General features: G+C 44.3%; 1 protein-coding gene across 1 annotated transcript in view; it reads left to right on the forward strand.

Moving 5' to 3' along the window:
* The window catches only part of LOC8031791 (ribosomal RNA processing protein 1 homolog A), a 20,274-nt gene continuing 1,583 nt past the window's right edge, over positions 1-18,691 (forward strand). The window contains exons 1-9 of the mRNA XM_002407268.4: positions 1-200; positions 442-521; positions 659-802; positions 2,939-3,133; positions 3,848-3,912; positions 5,734-5,944; positions 7,398-7,495; positions 12,127-13,474; positions 13,556-13,649. Of these exons, the coding sequence (XP_002407312.3) occupies positions 77-200; positions 442-521; positions 659-802; positions 2,939-3,133; positions 3,848-3,912; positions 5,734-5,944; positions 7,398-7,495; positions 12,127-13,474; positions 13,556-13,649 (2,359 nt within the window). The 5' untranslated portion in view covers positions 1-76. The remainder of the gene's footprint in view (positions 201-441; positions 522-658; positions 803-2,938; positions 3,134-3,847; positions 3,913-5,733; positions 5,945-7,397; positions 7,496-12,126; positions 13,475-13,555; positions 13,650-18,691) is intronic.

An 18,691-nucleotide genomic window follows, 5' to 3' on the forward strand; every position in this document is an offset into this window, starting at 1 on the left:
AAGCCAAGCCAATTGATCAGCGTGCGCGTTTGGCTTCGCTGTACATGCTGTACTGAGCGGCTGAGCAAATGTCAGGATGACAGTAACGCAAGAAGTGCATTTCGCCCATCATCTAGCGGCAAATGAAAAGGTAACGAGGGACAGAGCCCTGAGAAAGCTCACAAGATGGATACGAGCAAAGTCTGCCCGAGAAGACACAGGTAAGCAAGCGGCGTTCTCGGCCCCCGAGTTCGAGATTTTGCGAACACGCGTGTTTTCGGGATTGAATCGACTAGCATTATTTGCAGTCACGAGTATATATTTCGATGTTTATATTTGGATGGGTGATAAGATATTGATAAATCGAATTGATTTTATCTTTAGGGAATCTTCGTTGCGTATATTGTCTGAGCTGTAGTAGAACTGCTTTGTGTTCAGATCTCTTTTTCTTCTCATGTGCAGAATTCACGGAAGAAGCCCTGATGAAGCTATGGAAAGGACTGTTCTTCTGTATGTGGATGTCAGACAAACCGTTCGTTCAAGTAAGATCCCCATTTTGGTTTATTAGATCACTGTCTGGTCGCAGGATTGGTTAGCAGAGATCACTATGCTCACACGAATTGTTCGTGGCCCTGGATGATGTTCTGTATGTTTCAAGTCTCTGTTCTGTCGTTTTCAGCAAGATCTGGCGAACAACATTGCCGGTCTGATCCACTGCTTCGCTCAACGCAGCCAGGCCCTCCTGTTCATTGACACATTTTTCAAGACAATGGCCCATGAGTGGTTTGCCATTGACAGGTTCCGACTCGAAAAGTTCATGATGGTGAGTCATTCGCTTAAATTTGTTGTTTTTGTTGTTGATTAGAAAAAAAGTAAAACAAATCTCGATATACATGGCTTGCATTGACGCCACGTTAGCTGCCATTGCTCCGTACCATGCTCTTGTGCCCGTATCCAGGGGTGGAACGGCTGCGCCATTTTGCGCCATGTTGCAGAAACTGCGCCAAAGCCAATACCTCGTGCCATTATGCACCAAATCGCAAAACGTGCGCCAAAAATCTTTTTATTTTGTCTTGGTTTCAGTTTTATTGACTCGACTGGCAACAATGAGCGCGTTTAGCCTGGTCGGCCTTGCAATCCTTTGTTCTGTTTATTCTCCCTGTGTATCCCGAGTCGGACGCGCGCGAAAAAACTCGGATTCTAAACACTATACCACCTGCGACTGGATTGTATTCTTCAACCATAAGCAGTTAAGCAAGTCGGCTGAGGTGAGGTCGAGTCATTAAGCGTCAGATTGCCTGAGGCTCTGCGGCCCGGGATCCGGACGTCAGCCATTTGAAAACAAATGAGCAAAATGTTCCTTTTAGTACTTCACCGTTAGAAGTTGGAACCGCATTAACGCAAGATAAATCATGATTTGATAGAACTGAAACGCGGTCCGATCCAAAACCTTGCCGGCCAGCAGCTCTTACGTGAGTGGTAGATCTACTCGGCGTACATTAACCTTGCTCCTGCTTATCACTTCAAATACGATAACTTCGTTAATCGCAGTCTGCTGCTTCAATATCGAGTTGCTCAATAGGATAAACTCGAAATTTGTTTCCCTGTTCCCCCGTGCAATTGCACGTCCGTTGCTTATGCACGTCACGTGGTTCGCACATATAATTACTATGTCGAGCACAGTGGGTTGTACAATAAGCAGTGCTGGCTTGCATTTTGAGCAGCTGAAAGCCACTCGGAAAATATCAAAGGCGCTATCTTCAGAAACATAGGGTACTTGATTGCTTTTTGATTCTCATTAAGGCTCATAAAGTTTCAAGTTTTCGCATTTGTTACACTGCTATCCCATCTACCTAGGTTCCTAACCACTCATGTTCATCTGTGCTGCTAAGCACGACTGAAATTGCTCCCGTGCTTGTCTAAGACACAAGCTGAAGTGCAATGAAAACTGATCTGAGCTGCTCCTAGCCTGCTCCAGAACGTAGTTTTAGCTGCTCCCAACCTGCTCCAAACCAGCTGTTTCAGCTGCTCCCGTTGCTGCTCCCAAGTACGTTTCACGAGTTCCACTTGTTATCTCGTGCAGCATACATTTCGCACCATCGAATTTGTTCTTCTCGGTGCACAGGAGCATGGCACGGAGCAATGGGGGCTGGTAAGGTGCCATAACGTTACTTGCAGGGCATGTACTATTAACTACTTCTGGTGTATTGTTTGTGTCATGTGAGCATACGAAACCTCTTTGTTTGGAAGACCAAATTTTGACTCGGGCGTCGTGTCAAATTCAGTGATAACCCGGGATATTCCGTGCTGCTTCACGGTGGATGTTGCACAGACAAACTTTGTGCGCAACTTTTGCCTTGACGGTGCAAACACGATCGGGCTTAGCGTCTCTGAAAGAATGCTTCGACGAGAGGGGAATTCAAAGTTTGCGTCTTGTGCGGCTGCACACCCCGATTTCGACCCTGCTATTTCGTGTCTCTCACCTTCTTTGAAGCGTATGCTTGTTCACTGGACTCTCCCACTGTATGTGCAAGTACACTCACTCAATGACTCCTGTGCTGGATTTTCTATGTTGCCCACCAGAGGCCAGCATGTGACACAGAAGGGACACAAAGTGCTGCGTCAGTTTTCGGCTACGTTCAGTGAGGACACAAGTTCCAACTGACCACCAAGGCAGCGCTCTCATTTAACCCGTTTTCGTACAGTGCTCTTTTGTTATAGAGGCATGTTCGAAAAAGCTGTTAGGAGCCAGTCACATAACGGATTCTGCGTTAAAAAAGTTTAAGGACCACTAATTATGGCGAGCTGGTGTTTGTTAATTCTCTGAAACTCACAAAAACCCCATACCCAGCTCCACCCCGTTGTTTCGACCTTAAACTGGCGAGCATTGGCGGGTGCTCTTTGAAGCAGAACGTTAGTTATGACATTGCGGGCTCAAAGTGGCCTGGTGTCCCCGCAGTTGGTGCGACGCTTCTTTCGCCAAGGCCTGGTGTTGGCGTATGCGGGAGAGTGGAACGATGAGAACATTGTGGAGTTCTGCGATGTCCTCAAGGCTACAGCCCTCCATCCGAGCCGCAGAGACGTGCCGTTGGGGCTGAAGATGCACGTCGTGGACATTTTCCTGCAGGAACTGTCCAGGGTGCACGGCGGAAAGGTGAGTGGAAGGCAAACATTTTCATTCCAGAGTCTTGTTCTCCATTGCTGTATGCACAGAATGTAAAAAGCAGATTTCGGGGGTGCCCTAGGCATACCACACCCAGGAAGAAAATAGAGAACTTATTCTTTGTCTGGAAGTAGGATTAGTTCATAGTATGTATAGATACCAAGTGATTGTGTTGGCTGTTTCTTTAGACAGCAGGAAGTTAGCCAGCCCCAGTGGACATCTGGTGTCTGCTGTAGATGAGAAATTTGGCCAGTACAGTACCACTGCTAGCCTGGGGTCTTCGACGAGCATCACGCAGTAGAGATGCGCGGCCACACGCCGCTACGATGCTCATCCAGATCGAAATGGACAGTCGGGAAGTTCTGTATAAGTGAGGACCAGATTATTCTGGTCAACAATGTACTATCGCAAACAGTATGCGAGTGGGGACTGCACCATGCTCATTTAACGCACTGGCCAGTCTTCAAAAGATTTTCTGGCCCAAACTAAGGCTATAACTTAAAAGTTTAGGTCTTAGTCTCGAGACTGTTCGACAGATTGAAAGGTGATGGGGAGAGGGGTGACCGCAGTCATAGCAAAAAACCAAATTGAGTGTTATTTCTCGTGTTGTATGTGGGTGGACAAAGCAAGAGTTTGACTAAAAAACCTCACTTGATCTATGGCACAAACTGCATCAGCTCTTCTTGTTGCCTTACGTTGTTACAGTTGACTTCGGAGCAGGCGGAACTGTTCCTGCAGCCCTTCTTCGACATCCTTACAGACTCGCCGGCGTAAGTCCTCTCATAATTTAGTTGTATCACTTCCAAGGTTTAGTTGCTGTCCCATAGTCTGATAGTACGACTTATGCGCTTTATACTTCAGTCACATTTAATCTCTCTAAGTTAATATGCTTTTTTTTTACAGTTTTGAAGTGGAGTTGAGGAAGTATGTGGACCTTTTTTTTTTATTATTCCACTTCCTTTTTTGACTCTGCAAGGGACAAGTGTTTAGAGAGTTCTATGTGTGCAATATTTAATTTGAGAGACAAATCAGACTGATGCGTGTGTAACAAATGTTGGGACATCGCTCCTTTTGGGTGTTGCATAAGCTTTGTCTGGAAGTGGGAATAACTGCAGTTCACCTCAAGACGGATCAAATTTTTTATTGTGAATTGAATTTTAATATTTGGGTGTTGCATAAGCTTTGTCAGGAAGTGGGAATAACTGCAGTTCACCTCAAAAGAGATCAAATTTTTTACTGTGAATTGAATTTTAATATTTTATATTTATTGTAAATTGAGCTTGGGTACTGTAAGAAATCTCAGCTGGAAATGTTTTCTAGAAAGCCTACCTATGAGAAAGAACAGTTTTTTTACATGCAAAACATTTTACATGTATGAAACAATAAGGCCCTTATGAGATGGGTTGGATAAAGCATAATATGACATCGCAAGTAAGCAATGACTATTTTATTTATTTAAATACAACCTGAGGGTTTTTTCCCTGCAGCATCTTAAGAACAAGAGTCGGGCTATAATTATAACCGTACGAATCCCCAGTCGGCGGATTTAAATCTCGACTAAGGTGCCTGCAATCTGACTGGGGCTATTGCAAGACTTCAGGTGCACGTCAAAAGATCCCCAGGTGGTCGATATTAATCCCCAGTCCTTAGCTGGGGCATGCTAGACGGCCTTTGTTGGTTTGACGCGAAAAACCTTCCAGTTTTATAATTAAAACAAAAATTTCTGAGACCATTGAGCCAGCTGAGTTGCTCTGCCTTGTCATTTGTTTCACCCAACACACTGGTGCAAAGCAGTGAAGCTCGGTGTGAAAAACCATAGGAGTCTGAAAACATTATTTACACTTTTTGAATACTGTAAATGACCTATTTTTTGCGGGCTCAATATTTCGCGATTTAGTCCAAAGCTGAACTTTTCAAATAACTCGCATAGTTCTATTTTTCGCGACGCGGTAGGACCTCAGTATAGATTCCAATGTGTTTACATTTTACCGGTTTTGTTCGCAAGACCTATCTATCGCGAAGGCCTAATTTTCACGAAATTCGCGAAAATTAGGCCTTCGCGAATATTAAGTCGTTTACAGTATTGGAAAATCTCGAATACTTTGAACAGTACAAGTATGCTGCAAACCAAATAACTATTTCTGAATTATGAAAATTTTTAATATTTGCAAGTTTCTAGAGACTTTGCCACTACGTCACAGGGTCACAGCGTGACCTGTCAGTGCCAAGGAAAAGTTTTAAAGAACTTTTCGAAAGCACCTTTTTTTATATGATTTTAGTGTAGACGCCTTTGGCTATCGAGCACAGATTACTATAGCTGGCAGTTTTGCCGACTTACGAGTGTGAAATCTTCGCTGGTTTTAGTGTATAGTCTCTGACAATGCGAGGCCGGCAGAGCATCTTTTTCGGACATACTCGTTGCCTTCCGCCATGCTTTTGCTGCGTGTGCACGCTCGGGGCTCTTGAAATGCCGAAGCATCTTCGAAGGCAGTACGCTCGGGCTGGTGGCGGGACATACGAAATCCCTTCCTGCCGTCCTCAGCCTGTCTGTGATTGCAGAGTTGGGACCATTCATACTCTTCCCTGCACAGTGGCACCCTGGTGGAATTTGTGAGGAACAACGTGTTCTTCCTGATGATCGACCTGGACCGGGAGGCTGCCGAGCTGGAGCAGGAGGGGGAGGTCCCCAACTTGGACGAAGAGGGAGAGGAGAAGGACAGCGACGAGGAGGAGGACACCTACGACGAGCACGGCCGAGTCATGGAGAAGGGCGAGTCGTCGCAGGACCTGCCCGCCATTCCCGTGGGTCCCAACACGCTTCTCGCGAGCCGTCTTGAGAGTTCCTAATTTGCGACGCATTACTTACCCATTCCTAGTTCTTGGGTATTTGTGACCCTCAACTGCTTATAATTGTTGTATTCAACATCGAAGTTGGTGCTTTCAAAATCAAATTTCTAGGCACTAACAAAGTAAAAGCAAAATTTAAAAAGAAAAGTCGGTGTGGCCCTTAGGTTGAGCCGTAAACTAAGCCAGGAGTAAGCCTGCACCGTCCAAAACGGTCAAGCTCATAAACCAGGGAGAGCAGATGAGCTACGTGGGTAGAAAATGAGGGAGAGGAGGAGAGGAGAGCGCGCGTGGACTTCAGAGCACCGGGCTCCGGTTGGAATGATTAGTGGGTAGGCACTCAAGGTTGGCTGCCTTCGTCTCTACTCGCCCTTCATTCACCTTCGAACGCTGGCATTTGGCGGTCACTTTTGAACAGTGAGTGGAGACAATGGAAGCTGGCTTTATGCACCTATCCACTAATCATTCCAAACAAAACACGGTGTTCTGACATCTCCGTACACTCTCATCTCATCCTCTCCCTCAGTTTCTACCCATATTGCTCGTCCTGAACGGTTTGAGGGATGTCACCACTTCCAAAACGGTTGAGGGGTAAGTGATCTCTTGCCGCCCAGCCGTGATTCATGGCACGTCTCTCTTGCTTTGTTTTGAGGATTCGCATTGTTCGTCAGATTACAGTCCTCTCGTTAAACCGCCATCTCCGTTCCCCCTAAAAACCATTCGTAATATGAATCAATAGAAATAATGAGACACAAATGCCCGTATTTACCCAGTTCATTTCGGTAAATTCGGTCTGCATATCAGGGTATTCATATTAATGCAATACAATCATAAAAGGACTGCCCTTAGTCTTGAATTGGCGAAGAAAGCGGCACAGATAGCTAGGGAAGCATTCCGGGTCAGAACCGTTTCTCTGAGCTAGCATTGCCTCTGCTTCCGTCTCTTCAAGAACAAAGGGCCAGTCCTTTTTGATTATATTACTCCTGAGAGCTTGTTTTCTCAGCCCAGGTTGGTCATTTTGCGAGACATGACTGTACTTTGAATGCTAATCTCTTGTCATGCTAATCTCTTGTCATCCTATGTTTTGTTGGCAGCTGCACAGGGTGTTGTGAGTACTGGGCTGTTTGTTCCCAGGAGTTTGCCTGGCTGTTTTTACAACCACACTTCATTGGAATCTGGCAAAAGTATGCCTGTATTATGACAGAAGTATGATTTTCCTCCTTTCGAGGTGGGTGATTTGACATCAGGTGCACTTTTATTTCGGTACGTTGGCAGTGGAGTATCGTTGCTACACACTGCAAGTGCTGAGGTTGCGAAGATTTTTCTTTACGTTGTTAGGCAATTCATCGTAATGAATCCCCTATTGTTGGAGCATTCTTCCTCTCATGTTCGTTCGTCTTTCTCATTGCAGTTTGACTACGAGAGGATAGCAAACAAGCTGTTCGAGTGCACCAAACGGCATGCTCTCAAGCCGGCTAACCGTCTGGTCATCACGCGGCTTGTCAAGAAGTGAGTAAACTTCAGGCACTGCTCATGCTTTATAGATTTGGTCATCTGTCAAAACAGTGCCATCTTGGTGTGCTCATAAGAGGTATGCATAAGGTAGCATGGCCTTCTAATGAATTTTACGAAAACCGAAAGGCTGCAGTACGCTCAGCCTTTTGATGTAATTTTCTGCGCACATTTGGTACCGTTGGGCTGATGTGGCAGCGCACTGTGGCCATTTCAGAACCATTATTTAGCCAAGGATGTGGCTCTCATCTTTAACTTCCATTTTTGTTGGTTGTGGTTTCGAGTGAGACACACTTTACATATGTCTCCCTCAAAACCACAACCAACTTAGAGGCTTCTTTTACGCAAAAAAAACAAAAAAAAAAAAAACATTTTTTTTTTTTTATGGTACTGTGTTTGTTTTTATTACGGTGTAAGATATAAGTGTGGACGCTGTGCACGTTGGAGCTTCCAGATGAAGTCCTCTTCTCGCCTTGGTGGAAAGCGGTGCCGTCAGATGGCTCCTCGATGTGTGGCCAATGGCAGCCTGTCACGGGCCGGGTTTCCCACGCTTTATGAGAGGAGCACTTTTTTTAAAAGTTGTTTTCCGGGTGCGCCTTGCCATTTAGAACTTGGCACTTGCGCCACGCATTTTGCTTGCACACTGTGTCGTCATTGACTCTAGTTTTGGGGCCTCAACGGCAGCAATAGCATTTTTATGGCCGCGTTGAAGCTAAGAGATCCCTGGTGCGGTGTTCAAGCCAGCGTCCCTCAAGGTCGAAGCAGACGCTCTAGGCAAAAAAGGTGCACGACCAAATGCCTTGGAAATGAGATACTTCTGTTGTTTTTTGTAGCATTGTTTGGATGGCGGAGGTGCTGTCGGCCGAGGCTACTTGGACGCGTGCCAGTGGGGCTTTGTCTAGTCAATTGTGTTACAGCATTCGCAGTGTTGTGTGTCCTAATGTAGGTAAATGTACCTTACACCGAGGTTTTTAATGAAGATGTCTAGTTTAGTATCAGAGTAGAAGAACTTGGTTAAAATTAGAGTGTCGAACCGAAATTTTTATCGGTTCGGTCCGGATTCGAGTTTACAGATTTCGGTTCAAGTTCAGTTCCGGGGAGCAAAACATAATGCTTCAAACCGGTTCGAATTGCTAAATTGGGAATATATTTTCCGCATTGTTCTGGCAATAGACACTATTTACGCCACCAAGCTATTAACTATATAGTTTCTTGTATCATCCGTGCAATTCACTTTTGTTTTCAGATACCAAAAATATGAAATTTAGTTATTTAATTTCGAGGCAACAGTAAAAAAAAAAAATCTACATTAAAATACATGACGTCGTGTTCATACGACTCAAGATCCCTTTGTTTACCAGTCAGATATATTTTACTTGAATCAAAACGTTTAAGTACCTCTGCTGTGCTCTCATCGCGCGACGCAGCAGAGGCGGGTTGCACTATCTTTCCACAGGCGCGGTGCCGCCGGCGCCCAGATGCTCTCCGATAGCAAGCCGAAACTTAAAAACCCGTCAAATTTGTGCGGTTTTTCAGAAAGCCGTAAAATGCTTCGTGTGCCTTCCCTCGTTCTGCAGTTTGTTGATTTAGTGTTTTTTGACCATGCTGAGCAATTTTCTAATTTAAACCATGCCGTTAAACACAATATTAAAGAAGTTAATTACGCAAAAATAATTAACAACCTAATTATCTCAGACTTTAATAATTTTCCTAAATGGGCCCCTGGCCCAGGACCAAAACGACACAAGCCTTTTTTCTTTGCGATGAGTAGTTTTTGCTGGAGCGATTTGGCCTGAGTTCTCTGAAACACCCTGTATATAAGGACGACAGAACTGAGTTAAAAGCAATGAAATTTTCAAAATGTCACGAAAGTTTTAGGATAATCCCTTTCAGTCTATTTTTATAGAAACTCCGAGCGGCAATCACAGTGCTTGTTTTTCTAACCAAACATTGTTTACACTCAGCACCGCGATTCATGTGACTTATCATGCACAAAGGAGTAATCGAAATTGTTCACTCTAATCTATACGCACCTCGCACTCAGATCGAATCTGGCCTAAAATAGTGCTTGTACAAGTGAACATTTTTTTTATACAGGATAAGCTGGCATAGCCTGACTGTTGAGGTTTGTTCTTGACAAGATGTCGGTCAATTTAATTTGCAAATGAGCATTGCCCTTGCTAATTTATGATTTTAATGCGATAGCATTAAGGAGCTCATGTCGCAGAAAAGCCAATGTCGGTGGCGTGACTGGAAAATCCTGATTGGTCGATAGGGTCATGACGTCACAGCAACATGCCCTCGTGCAGGAATTTCAAGCAACCCACAATGCTCACAGGAAACGTTACATCATGCGTGGAATGAAAGTGATTAAAACAAGACCTACAATGTTAATTAAAGGTCGCCGTATGTCTAAAATGATTTCACTTTATACAAAGTAATTCCTTTGTCTTAAAGGAAAAAATAATTAAGAACTTTATGCAGGATTCAAACTCTCGACCCTTCGGTTGCGAGTCAGACACGCTCCCGACTATACTCCGTTTCACCTTGTGTTGTACCGCAGCGAAGGCTAGAAGCGCGAGCTCATAGCATTTGCAGCTACTATCATTGCGCGAGAGCTTGTGCCGATGAGATGTACCCTGAGCATGGAGCTCGCGCTCGTAGCCTTTCCTGCGGTATATCATAAGGTGAAACAGAGTATAGGCCACGCGAGGCATGCTTGTACGGCGAATGCGAAGGTGATGCGAACGAGGCCCGTTAATGTATCGCATTTATTTTTTAAAGACGAAGGTTCAGCTTCCTCAAGATTGTTTTGTTTAGTAAAACGAAGTAGTATTTTATGTCCTGCTCGACATTGCAGCTACTTAATTTGACACTTTCTGACTTTTTGCGTGCATAACCGTCATAGTTCTACCGTGCGCCCCTGTGTACTTCGCTTTTGTACAGCCCACAGACATATAAAAGTAATGTTCACCACATAAAAGAGTTTATAATAGACTCCTATATGTTTGAGAAGTAATAGGTGTGAGGAACACATAGTTATGCAAGTTAGCTTCAAAATCAGAAATGTGTGTAAAGCTGTCTCAAATCACTTACAACGTGCCTGTCGGGGATAAAAACGCCAGGAAAGGTTTGCAGAGCACCTTTCAGATAATTGGGGCAAGGGGGAGATGGAGGCATTGCTTTTACCCTTTATTTATGTTGTCAAATCTTCAGTTAATAATTAAATATATTTTTATAATGGTCAATAAATTTTACTTCATAAAGTTTACATAACCGCTTGAGACTGACACGGAAGGACAATAGTCACATTTCGTCATTTCAAATATTTCTGTTCCCATGGAGGACATTTTTCCGAGGCAGTTCAGCAAGAACGAAAAAATATTTTGGTGCCTCAATAATGTAAAATTGGTTGTGCAACATTTTTTGTACTTTCAGTAAATACTGTTAAGAAGTAACCCCTGATGTTGATAGCTTGCAAAGACATCTATTAGTTTCCCCTCTGCGCAATAGCAGATGCAGAAAAAATAAAGGAAAGAGACAGCTGTCTATCTTCTCCTCAACTCGCAATTGGAACAAGCGGCCATGTGATCTGACGCTAGTTATATACCGTCAGTGTTCGTCATAGTCATAGGTATCGGAGCCAGGGTTTGCAAAGCAAAAGCTTAGGCTGAGCTTCAGATATTGTTAGAGTTGGGGTATTGCCATATTTAATTGAACGTGAGCCTTTACCCGAACGTTTGGCGATGCTGATTGTCATGAACCCGAGCACTAGACTCAGGGTTATGAAAATCGCTTACGTCTCGGTGCGAAATCATGATTTCATGTTGCGTCACGTTTTCAACAAAGTTAATACATCTAGCGACTTCCTCAAATTAAATCGACTTGACGAAGTGAGTCACGTGACGTCGCGGGGTCACGTGATATTACTTGACAGCATGTATTGACACCATGACGTCACGAGACAATGTGACGCATGGTTGATCATAGTGCCAATACAAAAGCGCCACGAAAACTCACAATTTATCATACATTGGAATTCTGTATATGACGATTTAATCAAAAGATAGAAATACAGCTGCCAATTTTTTATTCCCGTGTATTAATTTTGTGATACTAGCAAAAAAGAAAAAAAAAACACCTTGAACTGTTTTGAACCGGTTACCGTTATATTTTTTTTGTTTGGTTTGGTTCCGGTTCAGTTTCAAGATGGCGGTGAAGATTTCGGTTCGGTTCAGTTCCGGTTCAGCTAAAAATAGCGATTCAGTTCGGTTCTGGTTGACGCCCTGGTTAAAATATTAGCTTGCAGTGATGTCAAGGGATCATTTGGCATTTTGAGGCAATAGCTTTATATGGAAATCCTGCACAAACCTCGTTTGTGGTGTCAGTGTTGGTCATACCATTAAGCGACTATCGGAGAGGGTGTCGTCAACGGAGCACAGGTGCAACCATGCTCCGTTGAGTAGAGCACCACGTGCCAAGAGGTAAGCAATGCACCAACACTTTGCTCTCCTCTGCTGCGTACAAACGTGAGGGCTGCGTAGTAGGGTAGGAACCACACACTGTCCACTGTCCCACCTTCTTCGCCTTTGACAGAATGTCTAAGTCGGGCGACTTTTGTTGTTCAGGTATCGGAGCATCCTCCAAGAGGGGCTCCTCAAGCCGCCCGCTCCGGACGACGACCAGGGCGACATCATCACGGAGAAGGAGGTAGACGACGCTGCGATAAGGCTGGAACAGGAGCGGCTGGAGGAGCTGGAGAGGGAGAGGCAGGAGCTGCAGAAGCTGAAGGAAGGCCGTTCGCAAGCAGCAGATGCCCAGTTTGGGTTCGACTCGACCAGCGGAGCGTACGAGTACCAACGAGCAGGTTCTGACGACGACGGCGAATCTGGCAGCGAGTCCGACGCGGACAACGACACGACGGAGGACAACGAGGAAGCACCAAAATCGTCCTCCCTTGAGGCAAAGAAGCGAAAGAAACGTGGGGCTCGTGCTGTTCCACTTGACGAAGAGAACTGCGGCGTCAGTTCCGACGAGGAACCCTTGGAAGCCAAGAAGGCTTCACCCAAGAAGCGAGTACGAAGGAGGTTGCGGAAGTTCGCTGTACCGGAGGCTTCGAGTTTAGACGAGACTGGCCAGGAGGGGAAGGAATGCTCGCGCGAAGACGAAGCCGAAAGGGAGATCGGCGCTCTCTTGGAGAACAGAGTGTCAAAAAGTAAGAGGAAACGGGGCGGGAGCATGGAACGAGTGGGTGACGATTTGGGCAGCGACAAACCGGAAAGCTTGAAAAAGGCGAGAAAGCGTAGGAGGAAAATCCGCGCAGAACCGGCTACTTCTGACAGTGGTCAAGGGGTCGAGGCAACTGGCTCGTCGGAGCACGACATCGGCGAAGGAATTTCGAAAAAAGTTGCAAAGAAGTCCGGGGTAAATGGCATGGGTTCGGGTTTTCCTGGGAAGAAGCAGAAACTTTACATTGGCAAGAAGGTGGAGAGACTTGTTCTAGGCAAGGCACCTCGAAAGAAGTCCATCCTGAAGAACAAGGGAGGCTTTGCGGTTGTTTGCAACTTGAAGGCGACAAAAAAGAATGGTTCTGCCTTGCCAGCCAAAGTTGAAAGCAAGGATGCTGGTGTATCTCTGGGACCAAAGAAAAGTAGGAAGGTGAGAAAGCAGGAGGCACTAAAGAGAAAGCAGGAGCAGGTGCCTAACGGAACTCCTGACACTTTCGAGCCGAAGACAGAATCTCCCAAGGTGGTTGGTTTGACGGGAACCGAGACGGCTGAAAGAAAGCGGGTTCCCTTGATCACGCTCACGAAAAGATTGGATGCTAAAGGACCAATATTTTCAATCAAACCCGAGAGTGGGTCACCTGCGGCTACACAAAGCACTGAGGCGGAAAGGGGGCAGTTCCAAGTGAGCACCCCAACTGCTGCCGTCTTTCGCAAATGCCTCAGCAAAGTGCAATCGGAGAAGCCATATGTATGTTGTTTGTTCCTTTTTTGTTGTTTTTGTGCCCCTTTTGGCATGTATCGGGGACTGAGGTTACTTTGTATTTTGCAGAGAATGAAACGGATGGCACCAACAGAAAAGTTTTCGTTGTCTTTTCAAGGAGAGAAGAAAGTCAACTTTGCCCTTTCAAGGAACAAGTCACAAGGTTAGTACTACAGTCAAACCCCCTTATAAAGAAACGGCAGGAAACACTACGATCAGTTCGATATAGCAAAAACATTTACAACAAACTTTCACGATGCTTCTGTTGTAAGGCGGGAGCTTATCTTTCTTTCTCATCTCTTTGCCGCGGCCTTTGAACAACGCGCTGTAATTATTTTTCTTAATATCTGTTTTTTGCATGCGTGCAGGTTTTGTTATTTTAGCTTATCTCCCCTTCTGAATCGCTTTTCTTCGTGGTAATAGAGATGCATGCTTTGGGATGAAAAGTTTTTAATGTGCGCACTGCACAGAGTGTTTTTTTTTTAGCTTTCTCCCCTTCTGAATTGCTTCTCTTCGCTCAATTTTGTTTGCAGCTTCAGCTTTTGGAGTTTTCATTTTTTCCTACTTTTTTTTTGGGAGGGAGGGAGGGAGGGAGGGAGGGGGGGGGGGGGGGGGGGGAGGGGAGGGGGGGGGGCTAAAAGACGATTGTTTGCACGTTTTTGGAAGCCTTCCCGGGAAAAAAAAGTTTGATATAGCATAGCCAATGTGTTGTTCGCTATAAAAAGTACTTTTTTCATCCATTTTTATTAAAATTTTTGGTGGGTTCGATATCGACAATAATTTTTTATACGTGGGTTCGTTCTAAACGGGTTTCACTGTATGTTGCATACGTTTGTAGTAGGTCAAAGGTAGTTCCTTTTGAAGTGCAATTCATAAGGCTTCCAGGTTTTATAAATACATATAAAATAGCATGCAGCATGGGACAACCTTGGCAAAGGGTAATTCCAGGGTGTCGAACCGGAACCGAACCGAACCGAAAACCGGAACAGAACCGTTATTTTTAGCCGAACCGGAACTGAACCGAACCGAAATCTTCGCCGCCATCTTGGAACTGAACCGGAACTGAACCGGAAAAAAATATAACGGTAACCGGTTCAAAACGGTTCACGGTATTTTTTTTTGTTCGTATTACAAATTTATTATTTGGGAATAAAAAAATTGGCACGTGTATTCGTCTACGTATTGATCAAATCGTCATATACAGAATTGCAATGTATAATAAATCCTGGTTTTTTGCGGCGCTTTCTTATTGGCACTATGATTAGCCATGTGTCACATCGTCACGTGACGTCATGATGTCAAGACATGCTGTCAAGTAATGTCACATCACGTGACCCCGTGACGTCACGTGACTCACCGCGTTAAGTCGATTCAAATTGAGGACGTCGCTAGATCTATTAACGTTGTTGATACCGTTACGTAACATGACATCACAACTTCGCACTGAGAGTCACGTGACACCGTGATGTACCCGATTGTCATGATCCCGAGTTGAATGCTCTGGCTCATGACAACCAGCATCGCCAAACATTCGGGTAACGGCTCGTGTCCAACTCAAAGATTACGATGGGCCCGAGTCCCACTAGAGTCAGAAACAGAAACAAACGACAGTGACAAGCCTCACACACATGCAGCATGTTCGCGATGGTACCTTTATACGGCTTTGAGTTGTTCGGTGCTCGCGAAGTTAGCACGAGCGTTTACAAGCCTGCAAATGCTACCATCGTGTGCATGATACTCGTGTTTCAGCATAGCCTTCTTTATTCTACAAAGCCTGTCAAATCGAGAAATACTCTGGTTTAAGGCTAGCCGCTGTCGTTTGTTTCTTTTTGTCGCTTTAGTGGGGCTCGGGCATTATAGCCCAACTAAAACTATATCTGAAGATCAGCCCATACTCTCTGCTTTGCCAACCCTGCGTATGACTATGATAAACGCTGACGGTGTATATATTAGGATCAGACCACGTGGCTGATAGTTCTAATTGCGAGTTGAGGAGGGGAAAGCTGTTTCATTTCTTTCTTTCAACTGTCTGCCATATCGCGGAGGGGCAAACTAATGGATGCTTTTGCAAGTCATCAACGTCAGGGATTACCTCTTAGCGGTATTTATTGAACTTAAGGTAAAAAAAAATGCTGCACGACCCATTTTACATGTATGCACACTATTGAGGCTCCCAAACATGTTCTCGTTATTGCTGAACTGCCTCAGAAAGTTGTCCCGAGAACAGAAGTGTTAAAGGGTCTAAATGTGATGTATTAGTCCGACGTTACATGGAACTATTACTGTGTACGGGAGGGATACCTGAAAAGAAAGATCCTAGTGGCCTCACGGGGACAGCCGAACGTTGGCAGCCGCTCTAAGTCTCACAGGAGTGTCGTTCTCACGTTCTCCAAGTTTCGACCGCCCTGTATTTTGTTTAACCTTCACAGTTTGGTGCAATGTAAAAGCAAGGAAGAATTACAGTTAACAAGTGACACAAATATAATTGTCGAGTGAACACCACCAAAGCCTCCGTATAGAGGAGGCTATGACACCACTCAATACGGAGCAGGCAATCCCTGAGTAATAAAAAGTATCTTGAGGAGCAACTAAAAAAAAAAGGGAGTGGGGAGGGAGATTGTTTTAAAGCCATAAAGATTCCTCTGCCCCGCATTTTCGGCGCAGATTATAAAGCGTGGCCTGGAAACGATAGTGACAGATGGGTAGTTGGTACAACTTTTATTTGTAAAAACGCTCTTGCCAGAAAGCACGTTTTCGTCGCGCCAGATACTCGCGCCGTGCCTAACGACGATGCACCAACAAGAAAAAGGTGTGCCTCTCAAATACGGGTCCATATCGCATGAGCGAATGACGTTTTAGCGAACAGCGACGTTTGAGCGAATGGACGTTTTAGCGAATAACGGGGGCGCGCGTTAACCCATCCGCCGCGCTGCGCTTTACGCCGCTTCGCGGCGACAGTCTGCGGCGGCTCATTACAAAAATGTGAACCCATTTGGCCCAACCAAAAACGCCGCTTCGCGGCGTCCGACTATTCGCTGAAGTGTCATTCGGTGAAACGTGGGCGTTCGCTGAAACGTCATTCGATGAAGTGAATGCCTCCCCTCAAATACATAGCTTGCACTGAGCGCGAAACTTTTGCAGCGTGCATTTTGCCCCACCGGATTTGATTTTCTCAGCAAGAACTCGCAATGACAACCAGTATATCTAGTGCGATTACGTCACGTGCAAACCATGCTAAACACTTCAGCTTTCTGGTGAAATGCGACGTTCACAACACTAGCAGTAGACGTCCAAGGTGTAAAGTTGTGTAGTATTTATAGCAGTCTCGCGATGATATACGGCAGCCTAATGAAATATTGGAGCACATGACTGATAAAGAACAGAGTCGTGAAGTAAGGTCCCAAAACAAGTGCACGTAAAACCTAAGATAACATTAGCCTCCCGAGGTAGTATCTCGCGACGTTTCGAGCTGAGGCAAGCTGATGCCCAAAAGTGCTTCATATTAGGATTCAAAAAATCTGCACATATTGTGTATTCGCCTTCCGATATATCATGTGACCACAGTGTTTTTTGGCATACCCTGCAACCCAGTATTTTACACTGCAAAACAGCTAACAAAAGCACGTTGCCGAAGACTCAACAGCTGGCGTATTTTCGAGTATCGTCCTTCCGTGTCGGTTTCAGGCGATTATGTGAACTTCATAAAGTCAAATTTATCGATGATAATAAAAATATACTTAATTCCTGTCTGAAGATTTGGCAGCATAAATAGAAGATCCTCACCTCAAAGATATATAAGTAAATGCACCTTTAAATTATCTGAAAGATGTTCTGCAAATCGTTTTCGGCGCTTTTATCCTCTATAGACACGTAATAAGTGATTTGGAAAAGCTTTAAATAATGTTTTTTTTTTATTTTGAAGCTAATTTAAATAACTATATGTGTTCCTCACGCATATATAACTTCTCAAATATATAGAAGTTTATTATCGCGTTTTTTATGTGTTTTTATTATCGCCTTTGTTTACTGGAACGAATGGTGGAACTATGACGATTGCACACTTAAACTCTCAGAAAGTGTCCAATTAAGTAGCTTCCGAATTGAGTAGAGCATGAAATACCACTTTGTTCTATTTAACAAAAATCATTAATTAGCGAGGGTGATGCTTATTTGCAAATTAAATTGACCGGCATTTTGTCAAGAGCAATCCTCAACATCCAGGCTATGCCAGTTTATTCACTATAAGAAAATGTTCACATGGGTAAGCAATGCTAGTTAGAAAAACAAGCATTGCGATTGTCGCTTAGTATTTCTATAAAATATAGACTGGAAGGACTTGTCCCGTGACTTTTGTGACATTTTGATAATTATATTGCCTTAAGCTCAGTCGTCTCGTCATCATACATATATTGTGAAACGTATTCCGTAAAACGCATTTTATGGTATATATGGCGACGAGGTGCCCATTTCATGATTTTATTCACTGTAATCAATTCCTTAGTTCAAGGTCAAAACCACGATTCAACATCTAATACTGCGATACAAAGTTGTACCAATCACGGGTATTTTAGGCAACCTACTTCACTTCGCGAAAACATTTCGTTTCAGGTACAATGTATGTGACTCTGGTAAACGAAGGGATGTTGAGTGGTATAAACACGACGTTTTGTATGTTAATGTAGATTTTCCTTTCTTGTGTAAGAATAAATAACATAATTTTATAATTTTGGTACCTGAAAATAAAACTGGATTGAAGAAACGATGAAAAAAAAAGAAAACTATATACTGTAAACGACTTATTTTTCGTGGGCTCAATATTTCGCGATTTAGGTCAAAGCTGAAGTTTTGGAATAATTCGCGGGTTGTAATTTTCTCGACGCGGTGGAATCTCAATATAAATTTCAATGTGTTTACATTTTACCGAAATCGTTCGCGTGACCCATTTTTCGCGAATCGTAGGCTCATCGCGAAATTCTCAAAAATAGGTCCTTGCAAAAATCAGATCGTTTACAGCAGTTAGTTTCACGGCCTAAATAGTGCCTATTGACAGAACAACGCGGAAAATATATTCTCAATTTAGCGGTTCAAACCGGTTCGAACCGGTTTGAACCGGTTTGAACCCTTTTTTTTGCGCCCCGGAACTGAACCGGAACTGAACCGAAAGCCGTGAACCCGAACCCGAACCGAACCGATAAAAATATCGGT

Source organism: Ixodes scapularis, unplaced genomic scaffold (genome assembly GCF_016920785.2).
Source record: "Ixodes scapularis isolate PalLabHiFi unplaced genomic scaffold, ASM1692078v2 PGA_scaffold0__279_contigs__length_252992795, whole genome shotgun sequence".
NCBI lineage: Eukaryota > Metazoa > Arthropoda > Arachnida > Ixodida > Ixodidae > Ixodes > Ixodes scapularis.